Source organism: Juglans microcarpa x Juglans regia, chromosome 2D (genome assembly GCF_004785595.1).
Source record: "Juglans microcarpa x Juglans regia isolate MS1-56 chromosome 2D, Jm3101_v1.0, whole genome shotgun sequence".
Lineage (NCBI taxonomy): Eukaryota > Viridiplantae > Streptophyta > Magnoliopsida > Fagales > Juglandaceae > Juglans > Juglans microcarpa x Juglans regia.
In genome coordinates this window covers 24,055,249-24,079,945 of record NC_054596.1, presented here as the reverse complement: position 1 = coordinate 24,079,945, position 24,697 = coordinate 24,055,249, and the positions used below count along the sequence as shown (strand labels likewise).

The 24,697-nt window shown below is 36.9% G+C and overlaps 2 protein-coding genes across 3 annotated transcripts; both read right to left on the bottom strand.

The window, feature by feature from the left end:
* Positions 1-626: 626 nt before the first annotated feature.
* LOC121249387 lies at positions 627-1,160 on the bottom strand. Its single transcript, XM_041148095.1, has one exon. The coding sequence runs from the start codon at positions 1,158-1,160 to the stop codon at positions 627-629; it is 534 nt and encodes a 177-aa protein (XP_041004029.1).
* A 19,609-nt stretch (positions 1,161-20,769) lies between these two features.
* Positions 20,770-23,533, bottom strand: LOC121251017 (pentatricopeptide repeat-containing protein At3g58590). 2 transcript variants are annotated; one of them, XM_041150304.1, is made up of 2 exons: positions 23,143-23,533; positions 20,770-23,058 (listed from the first exon to the last, which is right to left on the bottom strand). In XM_041150304.1, the coding sequence occupies exons 1-2, from the start codon at positions 23,342-23,344 to the stop codon at positions 21,131-21,133; spliced, it is 2,130 nt and encodes a 709-aa protein (XP_041006238.1). In that variant the 5' UTR covers positions 23,345-23,533; the 3' UTR covers positions 20,770-21,130. The 2 variants fall into 2 exon arrangements, with proteins under 2 accessions (XP_041006238.1, XP_041006237.1); XM_041150303.1 differs by having other exon boundaries at positions 20,770-23,533.
* Positions 23,534-24,697: the final 1,164 nt, after the last annotated feature.

The following is a 24,697-nucleotide window of genomic DNA, read 5'->3' as shown; positions in this document are numbered from 1 at the left end:
TTAGCATGAAGTGGAAAAGATAAGCGGGTGTGATTAGAACGAGCACAAATATCACAATGAGAAAGAGTACATGGACTATCAAAAACATTAGGAATAGTAAAGCTGGAAGGATGACCTAGACGTTGATGCCATAGTATCTTATTATCAAGATGGTGAACTGAGAAAGTAGCAGGCTTTGGGGGCCCAAAGATATAGAGCTCATTGCAAGGTTCCCCTACTCCAATCAGCCTCTTCAACTGAAAGTCTTAGAAAAAATAATTAGAAGTTAAGAAAATTACTACACAAGATAAATGATTATTAAGTTGAGGGATAGAGAGGAGATTATTACAAAAAGCAAGGACGTAAAGGACATTTGGGAGGGTGAGGGTTTTGGATAATTGGATAGAGCCTATGCCTTCATCGGGAACAACTTCTCCCGTGGGTAACCGGATCATGTGAGCCATGGGTGGCTGTCGGAGACTCGAAAAAGAGGATCAACAGTCGCTCCTATGGTCACTAGTGCCACTGTCGATGATGCAGTCCGTCTGTGAGTCAAAAGAACAAGAAATCTTTGAGGAGTTACCCATAAAATTTGCTGCCGGAGAAGGGGGATGAAGTAGGTTCATGATTTGCTAGTAGCTTTCCGGCTAGAGGCCTGGGATCAGACAGGCATAATCAGCTCTCTTCTCCAAGTTGTTGGCATCAGTGGGGGGTAGAAGGTTTCCGAGTTCATCCCATAATTGCTTGATGTTGTTACAGTAATTAGGGATGGAGAGTTGATTTTGGTGGAGATTGGATATTTCTCGTTTGAGATGGAAGAGACAAGCATTGTTGCCATGGTAAAGCCGAGACTCAAGGTCAAGCCATACATCTCGAGGGTCATCATGGTAGTACAAAGAATTGGCTAGGGAAGGAGTTATGGTGTTTAGAATCCAAGTGAGGACCATGGCTTTGGTCCTGCTCCATTGGGCATAATCGGTGCAAGTGGTGGCTGGTGCTTTGAGAGTGCCATCAATAAAACAAAGTTTGTTTTTGGCATTGAGGGCTTGGCAAAGTGCATGTTTCCATTTGAGAAAATTATCTCCTGAGAGAAAGCCGAAGACAAGGACGAGTCTGGGATAATCAAAGCGATGAAAGAGATATGGGGAGGAAAGTTGGGAAGTATCGAAAGAGGAAGCCATGGAGGTTGTGCAAAGGTATGTCAGGATTGATTTTTGGCTAATACCATGTTAAGAAAATAAATTGGTAGAATAATATCTTGTATTTTCCATTGATCTCATATACAAATATATAAATATGAGTGGATTATTTATACATGGAAAGAGAGACAAATTAGCTATATAGAAATTGTGTAATTGTCAAATAACTAAATTGGTGGGATTGCTAAAATTAAGGGATTTAGGTGTTGTATTACGCATCACAGCCCAAGGAATCTAGTGCAGTCACATAACCGAATGAGCTGCATGTGTTGTACCTCTAGTAACAGACCGTAACTTTAGGTCTAGAATATTCTAGCCTCTGTAATCTGTTAGCACATGCTTATAAAGGCTCCTTCTGTAAACATTCTTTATGCATAATGGAAATATAGAAAACAGTTTCTATAGCATGGTATCAGAGACCTTAGAGGAGTAGCGTCCATGGCTGCCTCCTCTGATTCCTCTCTTCCCACCCTACCTCACCCAAATTTCTCCCATACCATCTCTATTAAACTCACAACTGAGAATTATCTATTATGGAAGGTACAATTAGTTCCATACCTTCATGGCCAGCAACTTTACAAGTACGTTGATGGCTCCTGCCCTCCCCCAAAACCAAAGCTCAACGACTCTACCCGAAATCCTGCATATGATGTATGGCTTCAGCATGACCAATTGGTCACGTCTGCTCTCATTTCCTCCCTCTATGAACCCCTTGTTGCCCAGGTGGTTGGTTGTGAAACTGCTAGAGCTGTGTGGCTCTCTCTTGAGTCTACTTATGCTTCCGTCTCTCAAGCTCGCCTAATTCAAACTCAGTTACAACTTGCTTCTTTAAAGAAGGGGGCTGACTCCATTTCCACTTACTTTCATCGAGCTAAAACATTGGCCGATACCCTGGCAACTGCAGGTCGTCCTCTTCCACCTGCAGAATTTGTGCCATATGTTCTTGTTGGCCTTGGAAATGAGTACGATGCCCTCATCTCATCAATGACAACAGGACTCAAACCCATTTCACTTGATGAATTACTTGGTCATCTTTTAGCTCATGAAACTCGCATGCATCATCACTCTGATACACACATATTCAACACTGATACCTTAGCTCACCTCACTGCAAAGTTTCCTCCTGCTCAACGTAGCCGAGGATCTCGTGGAGGTCGAAATAATTTTCAGCCATGGTGGTGGCCGTTATAACTCTCAACGTGGTCGAGGTTCCTTCTCAGGTAACAATGGCGATAATTTCTCAACACCCACTAACAGTTCTTTGATTTGCCAGGTTTGTAACCGACAAGGTCACTATGCTCTTACTTGTCTCTATCGGTTCAACCAAGCTTACACAGCTGCACCTCCAACTACTGGTAATTTCTCCTCTTCCACCTACACTACGGATGAGAGCTAGTATCCGGAAACTGCAGCTACCAGCTATATTACCAGTGATTTGGCTAAATTGAATATGCATGTTGTTGAGTATCACGGCGATGAACAGCTCTGAGTTGGTGATGGCTCCACCGTACCCACCTCTCACACTAGTTTAGCCTTTTTTTCCATTCCAAACTCCACTTTTCTTCTCAACAAAATTCTCTGTTTTCCTTCTTTCCAGAAAAATCTCATTTCTGTCTTGCAATTTTGTGTTGATAATAACGTATTTTTTGAATTTTTCTCTGATTGTTTTTGTATTAAGGACTGCAACTCAGGGACAACTCTTCTTCGAGGGACAACAAATAATGGACTCTACTCATTCTCCCCACCATCTACACCTCCATCAACTCAGACCAGCTCTCTCTCAGTCCCATTATGGCACTCTCGACTTGGCCATCCCTCTATTAAGCTAGTTCGATCTATCCTTCATTAACGTGATTTGCAATATGACCCTTCTATGTTACCACTGTTTTGTGATGCATGTGCTAAGGAAAAATCCCATAGAGCCCCAGCTCACACACGACCAAACAAATCTCCTGAACCTTTCATCTTATTTTCTCAGATTTATGGGGACCTTCACCACATGTATTTCATGATGGATATAAATTTTACATTAGTTTTGTGGATGACTTTTCTCGTTACACATGGTTCTTTCCTTTCAAAACTAAATCACAAGCATTTGATATATTTGTAAAGTTCAAAGCTCAAGTAGAACATTAATTTAATACCAAAATAAAACAATTCCAATAGGGTTGGGGGGCGAATTTCGGCCTTTCTCAAATTATTTAGCATCATGTGGTATAACTCATCGTGTTACATGCCCACACACACATACTCAAAATGGCATCGTCGAAAGGAAACATCGCCACATCGTAGCCACCGGGTTAACCCTTCTTTCCCATGCCTCGATCCCTCTCACTTTTTGGCCTTATGCATTCCGTCACGCCGTCTACTTCATTAATCTCTTACCATCTCCATCACTCAACAATTCCTCCCCTCATTTGCTTCTCCATCACAAGCATCCAGATTATAATGCTTTATGTGTTTTTGGCACTGAATGCTGGCCATTAACAACTTACTACAATACTCATAATTTTTCTTACAGATTGGTTTCATGTGTTTTTCTCAGCCTTAGTCCTAGCCATAAGGGCTTCATCTGCTATCATATACAAACGGGTAGGTCCTATATCTCAAAAGATGTCCAATTTAATGAACACAAATTTCATTTCGCAAACCTACCTAAGCCCAAGCCCAATCCGTTGCCTACTCACATGGCCTTACCCATTTTTAACTTAAATGTCCCACCGATCAATTCACCCTCTTCTACATCTATTATGGGCCCACCTCCTTCTTCCTCTCCACCTCCATCACCAACCTCACCTAGTACTTCTCAATCTGGCTCTCAGCAACATGCACACTCAATGGTGACTCGATCACGGACCAGCACCCTATGTCCTCAATAGTTCATTGATGGCACTGTAAGATGGCCCATTCCATGTGCTCACTTTACTGAAACCGACTCCATCCCTGATACCCCCCTCCAGCTTCACAGTTGCATAGAAGCATCCCAAATGGCGTGAGGCAATGGCCAAGGAGTTTAACACATTCCTTGCCAATTTGTCTTTAGTTCCATCATCCCAAGCCACCAACACGGTTACCTGCAAGTGGGTTTTCCGAATTAAACGACTTGCCGATGGATCAATCGAGCATAAAAAAGCATGGCTTATTGCCAAGGGACTTCTTCAACAGTCTGGTATAGACTTTGAAGAAACCTTTAGTCTAGATGTAAAGGCCACAACAGTTCGACTTGTCCTTGTTCTAGTAGTTTCTCAGCGGTGGCCCATTCGACATTACGATGTGCAAAACGCATTCTTGCATGGTCCACTCACCGAAATTGTCTTCGTGACCCAACTACCTAGATTCTCTCATCCTCAATTTCCATCTCATCTGTGCAGGTTACATAAAGCCATCTATGGTCTTCACCAGTCACCTTGTGCATGGTATTTTCAGTTGAGTTGCCGCTTGGTTGATCTTGGTTTTACCATCTCTTTAACATACATGTCACTGTTTTTACGCATGTCTGGCTCCATCACAACATTTGTGTTGGTTTATGTTGATGATTTGTTGATCACGGGCTCTTCACTTGAATGCATCTCTGATCTCGTTTTTGCATTGAAGACTGACTTCCCTACAACTAATCTCGGCAGCATGCATTTCTTCCTGAGCATAGAAGCAACATTCAACTCCAATGGCTTACTTTTCACTTAGCAGAAGTATATCACTGACTTGCTTTATAAAACAAACACGAACTTAGCAAAACCTATGAAATCAATGATGGCCACCTCGGACAAACCCAATGCATTCACTGGGAATTTATTTGAAGATCCTACGTTATATCGCAGCACGAATGGTTCGCTGCAATACATATCATTTACATAGCTGGATCTCACTTTTGCAGTCAACAAGTATGCTAATTCATGCATGCCCCTTGTGTACCTCACTGGCAAGCTGTTAAGTGTATCTTGAGATACCTTAAGCACACATCAAATCTCGGTCTGCATCTTTTCCCTTCATCTTGTTCTAACATCACTGCTTTTTCCAATGCTGATTGGGCTGGGTGTCTCGATGACAGGCGTTCAACCAGTGGCTTATGCATCTTTTTTGGAGCTAACTTGATCTCTTGGTCTTCAAAGAAGTAGCCAACCATCACTTGTTCCTCCATTGAGGCTGAATTCAAAGCCATTGCAAGGGCCACTGCCGAACTCATTTGGCTACAGCAACCTTTGTCGGGATCTTGGTGTCAACCATAGCCATGCTCGTTTAATGTGATAATGTGGGAGTGACTTACCTATCATCTAATTTAGTTTTTCATGCATGAACAAAGCACGTTCAGATCGATTTCCATTTTGTTTGTGATCGGGTTTCTAAATAAATCACTTTCATCTCTGGAAATGATTAACTTGCAGACATACTTACCAAACCACTCTCAGCAGCACGATTTATAGCTATGTGTTCAAGTCTTCCCTTCAGCATCTGCATCTTGACTTGAATGATCCGTCAAGGCTAATATCGTCCCTGCAGAAACTTCCAGCTCACACGCATCACAACCCAAGGAATCTGGTTCAGTCACGTAACCAAATGAGCTGCATGTGTTGTACCTCTTGTAACAAACCACACCTTTAGGTCTAGAATATTCTAGCTTCTGTAAATCTGTTAGCACACGCCTATAAAGGGACCTTCTATAAACATTCTTTATGCATAATGGAAATATAGAAAACAATTTCTATAGCAAGGAGCAATAATGAAGATATAGGACATCAAAGAACAGGAATCATAGGCAAGTAAAATATACATCCTTTTGTGAAAATATGGTGGAGGAGCCAACAGCTGAAGTATCATCGAGGGAATTGGAGAATGGTACAACAAAAAATATTTGAACATCCTCCACGGTTTGACAAACGACACAACATTTCATCACACTACAAGAAACTTGGGAATCTGGGAATTAGGCTGTGTTTGGGAATTTAGATCGTTTTATTCTACTTAGTATTCACAAATAGTTCACTACTATTCATAAACAGTTCATTATTATTCACAAACTATTTGTGACTATTTCACTACTATTCTTAGGTGATCTGAAATACTCTTATCATCCAAACATCAATGTATTACCCAACCTGAATTTTGATTGGGATTTTACAAAAAAAGAAAAAAAAAATTATGTGGTAGAGAATGATTCAGAGTAATTTATAAACTTAACATGTCTTTTGAGGCAATAGATAGATGTTCGGATGGGTATAATGTTGGTTTCAAGATTTCGCCTGATTAGATTTATACCTCAATCATACATCTTTATCCATTTTTCATATAATCATGCTTCAAAATCTCACCTGATTAGATTTATATTTCAATCATACAGTATAAAAATATTAATACCAATAAGAAAAGCTACAAATTTGCTCTAATTAACCAATAGATCTATTGATTGATTCTCATCAAGGATATATAGGACCAACCAAGAGACATTGAAATTTCAAGAAATTCTTCTCTTATTTGCAATTCTCTTTCATGTATGTTGCATTTACTTGAAGATAGACCCCAAAATAATAGAGCTCTGTTAGGGACCTTTGTCCTTATATTATAAGGACCCCTTTAATTCAACCTATTAATTATTGTTAATGTAAAAATAATTTCTTAGCATATTCTAATGATAAAACTTAATCTAATTGAGTTTTAGTAAGTACTTAATTTAGTTTGAGTCTGTTTTGAAATTAAAACAGAAAGTATTAACGTTGTGGTCCTTTTGCTAAAACATTTGTGAGATGTTTGGTCGATCCAAAATACAAAAGTAGTTGCATTCTAGCAAGTTCTATTTGAAATTCAGTACTCTTGTGAGGCATTAGGTTAACAAAACCATAAAAACGTACAGCTCCAATCCAACATTTACAAATTGGACTCTCTAGACCCTTGTGGGACATGGAGTCAAGTGAAAATAGCTGCATTTACTTACTAGCAAAGATTTTGTGCAATGGCAGTGGAAGAAAATTAAACTTGCACTCCAATTGCAATGTTATGCACGATTTTGAGCAAAAAATTAACAATACGAGTAGCGGAATTATTTTTGAACAAGATGTAAGGTGAGCAGCAATAGAAAAACAATGAGTGTTGAAATGGAAACTTATATTACATGAGAGGGAGGTATCATTCTTTCACGACATAGTACTCGTCACATAGACATTTGCTCATAGGCTTGCACGTAGGCATTATTTTGCCACACAGGCACACATGCACATAGATACTTGTTGCACCAAGGATGTTGCTCTACCTAGCCAACCGACTTGAAGACATGCATCAACACAAGATATGCCGAGAGATCCCACATCTCGACTATCAAATGATGCTAAATACGACTTCTTTCCACCCCACTCCCCATAAGGCATTCTTCTTCTCGGGTGATGTACGTGGTAACGCTTCGTAGAATGGTCCGGAAGAATTCTCCGTCTCGTACCATGAATAGAGATTGGCACTAACTACTCACACACACACCGATATCCAGGGTTCCCAAACAGGGTCCTAGAGTTAGGTATCGAAAACATTTAAAACATTAGAAACCAGTGAGTAAATATAGCTAGAAACATAATACATGAAATATTTATTCATGCTTTTCAAATGGGGAGAGAAGTTACAGAAATAATGCAATGCCTCTTACACACAACATCCACCCCACATTGCCCAACACTGTCTTAAAAGCTGACCTACCTTCCTACGTCTAAAGCTCTTTTGTTGCCTCTATGCTCCTTACTTTTCGTGAGAGTCGTCTTCACGAGCAACATAGCAAAGAGAGTCTCAAAAGTGAGATATTGGCCCACGTCTATGTCCTTTATATAGAGTGGGATTGTCAGATGTCCTTTCTAACGTATCTCTAACTCCAGGTGTAATGCCCCGATCCCGAAGGTCCGGAGAGTTAGCTCTTAATATTAATATCAGCTTCAATAACACAACTATAAAATCCAGAAAACTTCATAAAATGTTAATCCATTTACTTAAACCAAATATCTATGTTCTTTAATAAGGACAATACATAAATTCTTAATAAAATAAATTGAAACTCTCCAAAAGACTCGATAATATTCTTAACTCATCAAATTAAAATAACTAAAAAATAACCGAATTATTAACTAAGACTCTTAAATAAATACTTGTACCATCAGGTACTTATTCCTCTGCGAACATCAAACCTCTCTAATACTGCCTACGCTTGCTCTCTAGTAGAACCATCAAGATTATCTGAAAAATGTTTAGAGATAAGGGACGAGTTATCAACAATTCAGTAAGCAGAGAACATATATCAGTGTATAAACATGAGCATTTACAAATATCAGAATGCAGAACAAAATATTTTCATTTTCAGAGTGCAAAAGTAAAACATGTTATCAAAATATCAGAGCGAAGATTTAGAAATAATTTCATTCAAAAATATCCTTGGGCATAGCATAAATGATCATTATCATCATCAGAACATCATATCAGAATAGAAGCCATGTATAACCACCGTGGTAGAGTTGTGCATCTGCGGATAGCCAAGCAAATCATAAATCACTCTGTCATCAAGGTGTGCACTCTAAATAGAGACCACTACTATAACCCGTGGCAGGGCCGTATCCACTATTATAACCCGTGGTTGGGCTGTATCCACTATTATTACCCGTGGTTGGGCCGTATCCACTATTGTAATCCGTGGTTAGGCCGTATCCACTATTATTACTCGTGGTTGGGCCGTATCTACTATTATAACCCATGGCAGGGCCGTAACTGAACAGAACGGAAACAGAATTAAATTTAGAATCAAAGAGTCATGCCAAAGGTTTTTAGAAATCACATCTTATCCAAACAGAGTATTGAACAAAATCATATTATCTTCGTAATCAAAACAGATCCAAAGCATATTTACAATATTTATGCACAAATTTTTATATTCACTATTTTTGCATAAATAAGAAATAAAATGTCAAAAATAAACTCATGTCTACCCCAGTCATGACAAAATGCTTTCTCTTTAATCAGAATTCAATGAGTAATGACAAACAAATAACTAAGGTTATTTCCACATTTATTTTCAAAACATATAATGCACATTTTCATAAATCAACCTCAGTTCATTTTTGTTTTTATGCAAATTCTAGCATAGGAACCCCGCTTACCTGGACTTAGCTTTTTCAGAATTTTCTTCAAAATGTCGAACAATAATTAATCGTCACCTATAAAAGAATCACGTAATTCTCGTAAATTTCTAATTAATCTCATATTTCGATATCTAATCCTAAGCTTCTAAAATAACCTATTTAATTCCTCAAAACCTAAAATTTCATAACCTTAAATTATGAATCATCACTTTCTAAAATCATCAATATTGATTCAATAACTTTGACCACAACATTTAAAAGTATGACCTATTTATTATTGAAAACAATTTATAAAGTTTAATACTAGATAATATAATTATCCCAAAATATTTTAAAATAAACCATAACTATTTTTAAATAGACTAAATCATATCTAAAGTGTAAAAACAACATTACACCAATATTATTTGCTCTTAAAATAAATCTTTACTTAAATAACATGTTAAAATACTTAAGTGATTTTCTGTAATCCTAATTATATAAGAGTGTACTAATACATAATAAAAGTTTAAAAGTCCATTAATATAACATGTATTAAAGGGTATTACGGTAATTTCATTTAATTCTTTAAAAACTAACAAAAACCTACGTAAATCAAAATAACTTGCATGGTAGGGCTTACTCACGGAGGAAATCACATGGCAGTGTGCGACGCAGCAAGGGGCAAGAAGCTTAGCGACGTAGCAGTGGTGATCTCGGCGGAGCACTGGAAGAGAGAGAGAGTGAAAGAGAGAAACACGGAGAGAGAGGGACAAAGTCATGCAATAAAGACTGACACACGGCATGTGCATGGAGGTGTTACCGAGAGAGAGGGTGGTGGTTTGAGCCGGCAGCAGTGTAGCAAGGTGGTGCAGGGTGTAGTAGGGCCGGGTTATGGCCGTTTTTGTCGAGGACAGTGGTTGAACGCGTGCTTGGGAAAGATGGTCTGGCTACGGAAGTACTCTGTTTCTTGATGCAAAAGCAGAGCAGTGTTGGCTTCTTTCGGGGTTTATCTGCGGGTCATGAGGTTGCCGGTGGAGGTTTGCAGTGGTTGGTTCTACTTCGGCTAGTGTTTTCGGTCGTGCAAGGGGCCAGTCGTGTGGGTTGCGACATGGAAGGGCTTGGCAGTGGAAGTGGTTCACGGTGGTCTGGCTTACGGTTTCGGCTAGGGTGCACGTCATTTTGGGCTTCCGTGATGGTGTTGGACGGCAAACTGGGGTGCAAGGTTGACTCCGTGTATGGCTGCTTGAAGGTATGGTGCGGTAGTAATGGTAAACCGAGAGAAAAGAGAGAAAAAAAAAAATAAAACGGCTATTCTCGATTTTGGTTGAGGACAATGAACGTGTAAATATATATAGGAAACAACAGATAATACCCTAGAGAAAAATAAGGAAAGAGAGACGTGCAGGAAAAATAGACGTGTAACCATGCATGTGAGGAGTTTAGGAGTATTGTTTCCACAAGCTTGGCCTCTTTAGCCTAAAGTAATTTGTCCCGGATCTTGAATGGGATTAAAGCATAGGTTTTTTTGTTTTCTCTAAGTTTTGGATCTCGACTCATCCTAAAAAAATTTACATAACTTGTCGGGCCAAAACTAAATAAAATAAAACATGCTTGGTCCATAAAATATTAGTTGAAAATAACCTAATTAACAATCTTAAAAAAAAAACTCATAAATTGCCGAAATAAATATTTGGGAACCAAAACCTATTCTCAAAACTACTCGTTAAAGTCCAAGTGAGCTTTTCATCCATAAAAATATTCGGACGTGAATTTCCTACTCGGCCCGGATGTTACACCAAGTATGCTTGGATAGCAGTTCATCATCCTTATTTTGTCATACTGCATGATGATAGAGACAAGTGACTAGGGTATGGTCCGCACACCCCTACAGTCTACCAACTCCTCAGTCTGTCCTTGAATGAGGGTTCTCCATGTCGCGTCAAGCAATACTTCTGAGTCCAGACTACACGACTTGTCATGCCTTCACTTTTCATTGTAAAGCCACCCCATATGTGACCTTTCAGATGTAGTGTGAGCTTCTGCATACGGTGCTAACACTTTTCCCAATCCTTCCATGTTGTCTAAGAAAGTCCCCATGCTTGTTTTAGGTCAGTCCTTGACTATTGCTCCTCTTGAGCAAGTAATCCTCTCTCACCTTGGTCTCATTTCTCGCCTGAGCTCACCAGTCTCGTCAGCTCCTCATTTTTGTCCTCATGGTAGACTACTTTTCTAGCTCGACTGCCATTGTCGAGATACTCATCTCCACCTCGCTCTGGGATATGTCAACCGACATCTCAAAAGATGCTTACTTGCCCAGATGTTGGACAAGTTGCACTCTGTGTCTCCTGCTGATGATTCTTTAGACCATTGTTGTGTTTCTGATCTTTGTCTTTCCTTAAACTCTAAGAATGGTCTATCTCCTTTCGCGTTTGGTGGGACCCTCACACATGTCATCAGCTTTTTTGAATTTTTTAAATGCAGTTGATTAAGATGGTTTATGGTCAAGAATTGAATGCTGTTGGACTTTAGGTTTCCTAGCCTTGCCCAAAGAACCCAATTGTTTGTCAAGAAGCATTGCTTCCAATGTGGTTTCTTCTTTTTTTTTTTTTTTTTTTTTTTTTTGGGGGGGGGGGGGGGGGAGAGAGATTAAAGTCAGCAACCAGCTGCAAATCATTTTCTGATGCCACTTTGATTACACTCGGAAGAGAAGTAATCTGCTGAGATGATTTCTTCTTCGATGTCTTACTGTCTTCAAGTGAGATGGAGATACTTGATCTCTTCATGGCATGACAAGTACCTTGAGGGGTAGATGGTTCAGAGGCTTCAAGGAAAGTTTTGGAGGAAGTAATGGCTAAAGGCCTGGTAGGCTTTGGCTTGAAAGGATACAAGTCACGAATGGGCTTTGGTTATGGTGGTAGAACATGGATGCTAACGGATGGATTGGGTTCTGAAGTACCGCTTGGCAATGGGCTTTGAGAAGTGACATTGTGGCACCCTCATTCCTTGGTAAAGAGTCCAACGAAGATCAGTATTGCTAGGGGTGCCAACTAGTTCACAACACCCAAAATCTTACTGGAGACTAAGTGCATATTCTCAATAATTGAGGACACGCCAAGTGAAATCAATTGTAGTGGCATAAGTAAATGGATTAGTTGGAGAGTAATACTAAATGTACCAGAGACTTGTACCAATAAGAAAATTGACCTTCATTAGTAATATCCATGTCATTGTCACTTCTTCCCAAATAATATTTAAATACTATCATCAGTTCATCACTTACATCAAATACAACAAGCAGTACATGATTTGCTGCCTAACTTAAATAAACATCTTAACAAATACAAATATCTGCTAAATAAAGGCGGGCCTTCGTATTCACACCTCGGGCAACACTGGTCGTTCTTCCTCGAGAAACTCTTCCTATGCTAAATCTGCATCAAGAACTACGGCTCCGGTAAAGAAAACTGCAGGTGGGACAACCACATTCAGACTTCTAAGAGATCCTAGTATGACAGTACTATTAATGAGAGACAATGAAAATGAATATGCATGCACTGTTTCATGTAAATAAATCTATGACCACATGTTTATGCATGACGAAGAATCACCCTCTAAGCAAGTCTCATATATGCATAGTCATTATTAAGGCAAGGAAACACTCTCTTGTCAATCAACATCAAATCCACAATATCTTATCATATAAGTACTACAGGAAATTGCTCCACCCGTTCAACGCTGGGAATCACTCTACCCAGCCTAACTTGTGAGCTCATCACTAAATCCAACCCATTCAATTCGGAGAATCACTCAACCTCGGGACTCTCTCTACCCATGTTATCAAATGAGGCCAATACAAAGACATTCCTTCCCAGTCATCACGAGGAATCACTCTACTCGTATGAGATTTGCGGCAACATGCTGTAGGAAGGGCAAGGGGACTCCTCAACTCATCCATGATTATCAACACACGGTAAGACTCAATACTCGAAAATCACATCATCATCATCATCAAATCACAACATTCAAACTCATCATCTCAAAATCACAGCATAAAGGTAACCGATAAATATAATGAAAAAAAATATTTTTATGTAAGAAGGAGGTGAGTTATAGAATATGGAAATCCTGAACTTATAACATACTCACAAACATTTACCCTACATTCCTACTATGATCATAGGAGCTAACCTACTTGAACAATACTCTTATTATTACAATAGCGTTGGTGTCGATTCTTCCGTTGCAAGCTTTGAAGTCCCTTTCTTTCTTGAAGACTCTGACCGGAAGACAAAGTAAGCACTTTTTTTATGTCAAAAGTGAGATTTTGGCTTTGATCCAATGCATTTTATACTGTGGGATTGTCAACCTCAGATCTGACATACGTCTGACTATAGACATACTTGAATGAGAGACTCTCGATCTCAATCATCCGTTTGCCTTTTGGCCTTGAAGGATGGCAAAGGTTAATGGGGACAAGGCATGCACATCCTCTACACCTTGTCTTGGGTCCAATCTCACAATCCTACCCCTAATAAGGGTCTTCCACGTGGCGCTGGACCATACCTTTGAGTTGAGACGATATGACCTACAGGTCCATAATCATTTTTTCCGTAGGCTCACTCCAAACGTGACATCTCTTACAGAATATGGGCCTCTTTCTGTGTAGGACACCTGCCACCCTCCGAGAACTTCTGCGTTATGTTGGAGCACTCCCTCGTCTATAGCGAGCTTTTCCTTCCCCGTTGTTCACCCTAATATGGTCAAAACATCATTTTCCCACATCGTGCATGGTGAAGAGTTTTCTATTGCCTGATATTGAACCATGCCAGCAAGTTTCTACATAGTGCCGCTCGTCCGCCGCTCTTCTTTCTCATGGACTAGCTGCACTTTGCTCACCTGGCTATCTCTTCGTCATCCACCTTTCATCCTTCCGAGGGGATCTCTTCCCTTACTTTGGTGTGGTCCTCACAAACGTGGTAGACACTTGGGTTTATTAAGGAGGCTTGAAGTTGAGGATTAAAGAAATGGGGGGTGGACTCATTTTGGTGGGCTGAAAAACATTGGGCTTGGAGCAAAGTTGGGTGTAGGTGGATGTAAAGGTAGGATGTCTGCATTAAGAGCGCCAGAGAGATGGATTTTGTACAGAACATTGAGGATTCATGTTAGCTTGTCTAGCCACGTGGTTATGGGATAAACTAGGAGTAGATTGAGGGGGTATAAATGGAGTTATTAGGTTCGATTGATGTGAAGTTAGGAGGATGAAAGGAGTGGGCTACTACTGATTCTTGGGGACTCGAGGAATACAATTAAATTCCTACACTGGACGGTTGATCATTACTAGGTGTTGAGGAGTTAAATGTAGCTGAGTAGAAGTTGTGAACAAACAACCCTTTGCCATGTATGCTATTGAGCTCAAGTGATGGTCTGTGTGTTGGATCGTCGCACTAGATTAAGCTAGAAGAGGGTCCTTCAGGAGACTTCCATGGGAATTAGGAACAATGGAGATTGAATTCCCATTGAGAGATGGGGCGGTAGACATGAAGTTTAAAGTAGAGATAGGATTTCCCATGGAGCTTGAGCTATAGCCTGCTACATTGTTTTTCCCTTGCACACTATTGAGAGCTTCATGAGGCAGTTTTATGAAGGTAGGATGATGGGGATTGGAGAGTATGGCTGGTCCCCCAGTGTGACTTGAAGTTTGTTGCACCACTATTGGAGGAGATTGAAGGGGATTAAACTCTTGTCTATTTGAGATAGAACTTTATGCATGTAACCAAGGACCAAAAGGGAGATGGTTTGTTACAGTTTTGAGGAAAGTGCAGAAAAGTTAAGTGTGTCCTAGATGTCCACACACATTACAAAAATATGAGAGTCTCTCATATTTGAAAGAGGCCTGAGTTTCAATTTTTAGAGCTCTTGGAAGGAGGAAACCTTGTTGTAAGGGATGAGTGTTGTCAATATCTACTCGGATCTTGATGAACTTTCTACAAGCAATCCCATATATATAAAGTGTCTTCTTTGACATCCAGTAAGTTACTGAGAGCCTTACCTATTCTGGTTGCATTATCAATATTCATAAGTGTTAGAATCAAAGTACACAATGGATGTGATAATACCTCATCGGAAATATCTTGGATCTAGTGCAGTTGTTCCATAGATTCTTCGTCGTCGTTGTTGCTCATCCGTAATCTTCCCGACGATGGTAGAGTGTGTTATATGGTAATATATCAGAGCAACACTCACATATTCCACAGCCTAGATGTCAGGACTAGAGAGAACTATTTGAGAGTGAGTACTTGTTTGTGATGCAAGTGTCTCATCCAAATGGAGGAGGGGCTATGTAAATAGCTCCTCTAAGTGTAATCCCCCAGCTGGCCATCAAGGCTCATGAAGTGGCTTAAGAGCCATTTCATAACCCCCAAGAGAAGGAGAATGGGTGCCTACTATGGGAGTCTACTATGGGTGCCCCTTTCTTACAATAAGTTCAAGAAAGAGGCCATGGATCTTAGTGTAGAAAGCTGCATGGTTGAGACATATTTCTTGCAAAGTGTAATAGGGGCAAAGGCTTAAGGATGAGTAAGTAGCCTCTAAAATCCCGAGAGGCTTGGTTGAGAATACGATGCTTATCATGGGAGGATTGAAATGTAAATAAAAAGAGATTTGCCTCCAACACGTGTAAAGCAATAAGAAAAGATGAGACAAAATTTCATGTTGCCTTGGTACTAGCATGCATTGCAAAGAGGTTCAAGGGTTGGGCAGCTACCAGACATCCTACCAAAGCAGGGTTAGAAGTTCTTTGGGTAGTTTCAATAGTAGGTTCAAGGTTGAGATCCTGCCATGAAAGAGCTTTAGTTTGAGAAATCAAAGAATCATTATCTTGTTAGGTATGATCCATTTGGGGAGTTTTGAGGAATGGTTCGGGGGTGGATTGATGAAGAAAGAGGAGAAGCAAGTATATTTGAGGTGAAATGAGGTTTAGAGTAATGGTTTACGAAGTAATGACTAGGATGTAAGAGTTAGAACTCTATGAGTCGAGCTCGAGCTCGAGCTCGGGTATTTTGAGTCAAGCCGAGCTCGGCAAACCAAAGACTAGCTTGATACTGAGCTCGGCTGATTACAGTCCTAAACTATCTTAACTTCATAAATCATAAAGTAGCTAAGGAGAGGATAATTTCGACCAAATAACACCAAGAAAAACATGTTCTCCAGCCAACTCTCTCAACTAGCATAAGGGTCAATGAGTTAAACAACCACAAAGGTGTGTGCAGCTTGAGAAAGCTAATTAATGACCATCACGTGTAAAGCAATAATTTCATATCAAAATGATCAGTAAGCTATGCATAAATAGAATGGGAAGAACACAGAAGCACTTGAGGGCAAATGGTCACATTCAATTCCAAACTCTAAATTCGCTTTGAACGCGGCATTTATTTCTCTCTACATGTCCCTAAGGTTGAAATATAGAACATAAAGACCCCAAACACATAAATTGACAGAAAAACCCACTCTATTGTAACCACTTAAAATAGCTAAAGAGTGGAAAACTTCGTCTTCACAATGTCAAGAAAAATGAATTTCTCGAGCTAACTCCATTTTTCATAGAGTATAGGATCAATAAAATCTTTAATTTCATGGAATTTCAGTTCAGAAACTTGATTTTCAATCATCTTAATTAGGGGTGTAACCGGTCCGGTCCGGTCCACTTTTTGACAAAATCTAAGACCGAACCGGTATGCACCGGTTTTGTATTTTTCAAAACCGATTACGCACCGGTTACCCTCCTAAACCTGTACTTCCGGTTTTACCAGTTTCCAGTCCGGTCTGGTCCGGTTTTCCCGTTTTTTTAAAATGTAAGTTTCACAATTTGTCATTAAAAATTTGTTTATAAAAAATAAAAATAAAAAAAAAAAAAAAAAACTGATTTAAAAAAATCTGTTTTATACTTTTATTAAAAAAAATCTGTTTTAACTTAATTGATAAACATTTGTTTATCAACCCCAATTGATAAACATTAATTTTAGGCCACACTACACAGATATTATTCAAGTAGAAAAATTACAAAACCATATCAATGTAATTTACTAATTTCACAAACCTAATTTCGGATTTAAAAAACCCTAATATCACAAATATTATCTATCATAATTTCAAACTAATTTCACAAACTCAATCACAAAATCCTAATATCACAAACACAATAATAAACACAATCACAAAAATCCTAAATTTCGGATTCAAAAACCCTAATATCACAGAACTGAAAATCCAATTACAGATTCACAAAAATCCCAATATCACAAAACCCAATTACAAAAACCCTAATTTCACAAACTCCAATCACAAAAATCTTAATATAATAATATGTAATTTCAAAAAAAAAAAAAACTTACCGAGGGGGCAGATTCGGCAGAGAGACTGGCCGACACCAAGAGAGTTGAGAGAAGAAAGAGTGAGAGACGACAGACAAGAGAGTTGAGAGACGAGAAAGTGAGACACGGGAGAGTTGAGAGTGAGAGACGGGAGAGTTGAGAGACAAGAGAGTGACTCAATGAGAGACCGGAGAATTGAGAGTGAGAGACGACTCAAATGAAAGAGTTGAGAACTTGAGAGACGAAAGAGTGAGAGACGGCCAGACGGGAGAGTTGAGAGCAGAGAGCGACTGAGCGAGACGAGAGCGAGAGCTGCGTGAGAGACGGCAGACGAGAGACAATTTTAGTTTTTAGGGTTTAAGTGTTTAACCGTTTAATTGTCATGAAAACGGCGCCATTTGGTTTTTCTATTTAATTAATATTTGATTATTTTCGATGCGTTTTTTTTTAAATGATATTATTTTCAATATAATACATTTAATAGACTATAGTGATTTAATATAACTATATATAAATATTTGTAATACATTTAATATACTATAGTCTAATAGTATTAATATTAGTCTATTAGTATAGCTATATATTAGTATTAGTTATAGTGATTTAGTATAACTATATTAGTATAAATATGACTATAGTCTATATTAAAATATTAGTATTAGTTAAATAGTTATAGACTTATATATCAGTAAAGGTATATAATATATTAGACTAGTCTAATAGTATTAATATTAGCCTACTAGTATAGTTATATATTAGTATTAGTTATAGTGATTTAGTATAACTGTATTAGTATAACTATAACTATAGTCTATATTAAACTATTAATATTAGTTAAATAGTTATAGACTTATATATTAGTATAGCTATATAATATATTAGACTATATAATAGATTAATAGTATTAATATTAGTCTATTAGTATAGTTATATTATATATATTAGTATTAGTTATAGTGATTTAGTATAACTATATTAGTATAAGTATAACTATAGTCTATATTAAACTATTAGTATTAGACTATTAGTTAAATAGTTATAGACTTGTATATTAGTATAGCTATATAATATATTAGACTATATAATAGTATTAATATTAGCCTATTAGTATAGTTATATATTAGTATTAGTTATAAACTTTTAGTGATTTAGTATAGCTATATTAGTATAAGTATAACTATAGTCTATATTAGACTATTAGTATTAGACTATTAGTTAAATAATTATAGACTTATATATTAGTATAGCTAAATAATATATTAGACTATATAATAGTATTAATATTAGACTATTAGTATAGCTATATATTAGTATTAGGTTTTTTTTTTTTTTTTTTTGCAATCATATATTAGTATTAGTTATATATTAGTATTAGTTTTAGTGATTTAGTATAACTCTATTAGTATAAGTATAACTATAGTCTATATGTGATTATTAGTATTAGTTAGACTATATAATAGTATTAATATTATACTATTAGTATAGCTATATATTAGTATAGCTATATAATATAAGTATAACTATAGTCTATATTAGATTATAAGTATAACTATAGCTATAGTGAGTTTGTTAATTGTTATATTAGTATTTGTTAATTGTTATAGTGAGTTTAATTTATTATAACTATATTATTGATATTATTATTGTGATAGTATTAGTATAGTAATTTATTATAGTGATAGTATTAGTATAGTAATTTAGTAATAGTAATTAGTATTAATTAATTACTATATCATTATTTTATATGTGATTATTTAGTATAGTGATTATTTAGCTATATATAATATATCAGTATAATTAGTTATATATTAGTATAGCTATAAAATGTTATTAATAATTTAAATATATATTTTATGTTTAAAGCATATGATAAATTAAATTTTCACATTTAAGATTAAAATTTTATTTTATAAATTATAATAACATTATCTTATATATAATTATATTAATAACATATGATCAAACAAATTACAAATGTTCGTATTTAAGATTAACATTTTATGTTATAATTTTTAAATTATAATATGAAATTATTTCATATATAATTATATATTATATATAAAACTTGTATATAAGAAATATTTTGTATAATATTAATTTTATATAAAACTTATATATATATAACTTTTAATTTTTAATTTTTATTTCCAACCTGGCCGGTCTGATCCAGTCTGATCTTGGAAACCATGGAACCGGAACCGGATTGGGTCTAGCCGGTTTTACGGTTACAAGAACCGGTCCCGGACCGGACCGGTTCAAAATTTGTCCAACCGGTCCGGTCCGCACCGGTCCGGTTTTCCGGTCCAAACTTACACCCCTAATCTTAATCTCTTTTGGTTTATGTTTATATATAACGAGAAGTTTTACAAATTTTGTTTTGAGTAAATAGAGAACAAGAGTTATTTCTAAATTGTGCCAAAGTGAAGTGCATAAAGTTGAGAAACAAAAAAGTATTTGCTAAGAAAACTAAAAGATTAATAATTTTAATAAAAAAAACTACTAATTTTATTGAACACAATGTTTTTTAATTTAATAAGTTTAACGTGATGACATATTTATTTAATTGACCTTAAATGATGAGTGGATGATTTGGTTTCATAGGAGTAAAGCTACATACTTCGAAAATTATAAAATATATAGATATAAATCCAAAACAATTGTTTTCTGCCTTTGCTTTCATAGTCTCATACTTTTTTATAATAATTATCTATCACAAGCAGCACCCTCTTTCACGAAGCATCTTTGGAACCCTTTAATGAAAACACATTCGGCATTTTGCCAATTCAAGGTTCCTCAAGCCTTTAACTACAGTGTTGAATGATGAAACTTGCATGAAGAATGGCTCCAATTTTCCACTGCAAGCACCGATCTAGCCTGAGAGGAGGATCAAAATGTGAAAGCTGAAGAGATACCAGATGGATGTCTTAGAGGCATAAGCCTAATAATGACTTCAACAGCCTCGGAAGATGGATGACATAAATAGAACCCCGGTGCCTTGAAATCTAGAGTATACGGAAGAGACAGCCTCTTATCTTAAGTGGGGGGAGGAGGGAGGATCACGCTTGGCCAATACACGGTAAGAAGAACAGAAGATGGGTTAAAGTGTAAGGTGTTATGGATGTCACAAATCAAAGAGAAGTATGGATAATTGATGTCTCTTAATTTATTGACATGACATCGTAAACCTGTACCCTGCAGAGCATATATCATCAGAATGTATATAACAGAAAGGTAATCCTCATATCGAGCAAGGAGACAGAAACATCCTTTGATTTGTTTCCCCGCTCTGTTTGGCTTCCATCCAGGTTAGCGGAGCACAGAGTCCACAGACTGGCCTTTACTAGCCAAAATCATCTATCCTCCCAAGAATATATCTTTTCGTGTAGTATCTGATGAATTGCAGACATTAGGCCTAACAGCAGAGATGAGAAGCATAACTCGTCTGCACGAATAAACAGTGACATTACCTCTCCAGGATATGTGTTATTGAGCTGATCCTAATTTACATGTCCCATTGTTTGTGGTCCTTTGCAATTTCTTGCCTCTTACAGCCTTCAAGGAAACTACGCCATATAATTGCATTTGGCAGGAAAGGCATGCTGAGAATCATTTTCTCTGCTTCCCTAACATGTCCATGCTTAGCCAGCAAGTCCACCATGCAATGGTAATGATCCATTTCGGGTTCAACTCCATAGTTCTTCAATTGTCCAAACAACTCCATCCCTTCTCTCACTAACCCACCATGTCTGCATGCAGTAAGCACAGCAATGAGAGCCATCCTATCAGGCTTGAACCCCAGAAACTCCATTTCTCTGAACCTTTCTAATGCCTCCTGAGCATAACCATTAAGTCCAAAGGCAGAAATTAGAGCCGTCCAGGTTATGAGATTTTTATTTGTCATTTTGTCAAAGATTTTTATCGAACTTTCAACGCAGCCACATTTTCCATACATATTGATTAACACATTGCAAACAAATGTGTCACAGCAATTGAAATTCCTCTTTGTCATGAGAGCATGAACAGAACTTCCTAAAGCAAGGTTGCAAATATTAGCACACACACTCAGAAGACTAACAAACGTGTAACCATCTGGATGCATGTAAACCATGTGCATGTGTTTGAAAAGCTCAAACACCACCTTGTAATCATTGTTGCGAGCACAAGCTGCAATCACTATGTTCCAAGATACAATGTCAGGTTCTTCAAGTAGAGAAAGTAACTTTACTGTTTCATTGTATTGACCATTTCTGTTATAAATCCCAGCAATAATATTAGACGGTACGACGGAGAGTGGATCATTAGAAGCAGTAACGAAGACCAGGGCATCAGATATGATGTCGTTTTTTATATATGAGGTAATGAGATAGCTTGATACATACTCATTATTCTGGTAGCCCATTCTTATAATTAAACCATGTAGCTGCCTCAGTTCCAATGCAATCGATGACCTAAGAACAGCCGAAAAAGAGAACTCATTAGGTTGGTAGCCCAATCGCAGCATATCTTGTAGGAAAAACATAGAAGTGGAAGAGCCTTTATTTGAGTAACCCAAAATTAGAGCATTCCAAGAAACCACATTCTTCTGATATATCTCATCGAAACAACGATGGGCACTTTCCAATTTATCACATTTAGCATAAAAGTCAATTAATGCACTACCCACATAAACATCAGATTCCAAAGCACTCCTGATTGTTTTGGCATGGATGAATTCTCCGTATATTGGAATCTCCAAACTTGTACATGAGTTAATCACACTTGCATACGTCGACTGGCTAGGGAATACTCCACTCGAGCACATTTCCAAAAAGAGTTCCAATGCCTTTCCAGGTCTCTCACAATTTGCCGCTGCGCCAATGATTGTATTCCAAGATACAACATCACAAATGGGCATCGTCTTGAGTGTTCTCTCTGCAGAGAATATGTCAGTACATTTCACATACATATTGATAAGACAATTCACAACAGAAGCTTCATAATCAAACCCATTTTTAATCACTAGGCCATGTATTTGTTCCCCGTAATCCAAATCGTGTTCGCATGAAAATCCAGACAAAACACCAACAAAAGAGCATTCAGACAAAGCAGACTCAACCGTCATAAGCTCTCGGAACAAAAAAACACAATGTTCAACAAACCCATGATGACCAAGGATAGACAACATTGAATTCCATGTTACCAAACTCTTACAAGGCATATCTTCAAATGCAACGATTGCTTCTTCCACACGATCGTGTCTCCCAAACAAGCCCAACAAAGCAGTGCCCACAAAAGCTTCAGCATAAAACAGTCCATTCTTTATCACCAAAGCCTGCAACTGAACACCGCGATAAAGATCCAGTGCTCTACACGACAATAACCCACTCAACGAGAACTGTGTTGGCCGGAATCCACAACCCATCATCCCGGAAAACAAATTCCAAGCTTCTCCTACATCCCCATCTTTACTATAAGCCCCAATTATCGTATTGTAAGAGATGACATTTCTGTAGGGCATTTTATCAAACAACTTACGAGCAAATGATAGTTCGCCGAGCGAGGCATACAACGATACGATATTGTTGTAAGGGAAGATGGGTTTGTTTGGGACTGAACCCATTGTGATAGTGAGGGCGTGGACGAGTTTTGTTATACCGAGAGATGGCAGGGCCACGCATGCTTGAAGTAGTTGAAGAAGGCGGTTGTGGTGGTTGGGGACATGTCCAAGGAAGCACATGCAGTCGCTGATGTTAGAGATGTGGATTGAACTCTGGATATTTGACGCATCACTGTAAAAGAATTAGAAGGGCCCATAAAATGGGCACATGATTTTGCAATTAACGTTCATAATAGGCGCATTTAATGATGGTATTCTTTTTTCCTTTTTTTCCCTCGGACTAACTAATGACGTGTAAACAGTGTTTGAATAAATCGAGGTAGTTGTTATATATTCGATTCAAATTAAGCTTATTTAATAAAAAGACATTCTTAATATTAATATTGGTTCCAATATTAAATAAGTCAAATTCGAATAAGTTCAGCTCGATTCGGTTTACATTTGTGAACAAATTTCGTACAAACTCGATTTGGCTTGTTAAAGCTTGTTTTAAAGTTTTTTATATGCATTATATATATATAATGTATATAAAAGAGTAATGCTAGACACTACATTCTTACTGTATTTTAATCATACTAAGTAGTATGTCGCACATTCATCATTATTAGATGATAAATAAGTATGTAATAAATGATCATTTAATAGTGATAAATGTGATACATTTTACTTAATGAGATGAAAGTGAGATAGTAGTATGGTGTATAGAATTTTTCATTTATTAAATGTAAGCTACATTTTAAATATTTAATTAACAATTAATTAATTTATAATTTGTCTTATTTAATATATTTATTTATATTTCCAAAGTGTGTATAGGATAGGATATTTTGCTATAATTTTTTAATGGTAGATATTATATATTTTATCCTTATATAGATTATAGCTTATTGATATAATTATTAAATGAATGGCTGGAGAAACAGTTACCAAATTAATTTTAACTAATTAGCAATAATTTATATCTATAGTACATATCATAATGTAAGTTGTTAATAGTATTTATCTATACAATATGATTTCTATTATAGTATAAAAATGATAATACACATTACAATTTAGAACTATTATTTATATATAACTGATAGTTGCATATTATTATATTTTTATATTGTAATATATGTACAATAACTTATTCACTATAACTACATACTGACATAGAATGCTTGTAATACACTTGTAAATATAATATTTAGTAATGCATGTTATAATATATTTTTAATTTATATTTAATAATAATATATTGTGGAACAAGAACTTATGAGTTGTTATGTTATCTATATGTATACATATTAAATGGTATTGCGTTTATCTTGTGTATTTCTTTTTTAAGTTAAAACTATAAGTTAATTTATATTATAAAAATGCATATCAAAGGAACTTTTTTAATCAAAATCATTTACTTAATGGTTAGAGCTTTTTTGTAAAATTAAAAACCTTTATATTAATAAAAAAAAAATCTAGATTTGCAAAAAA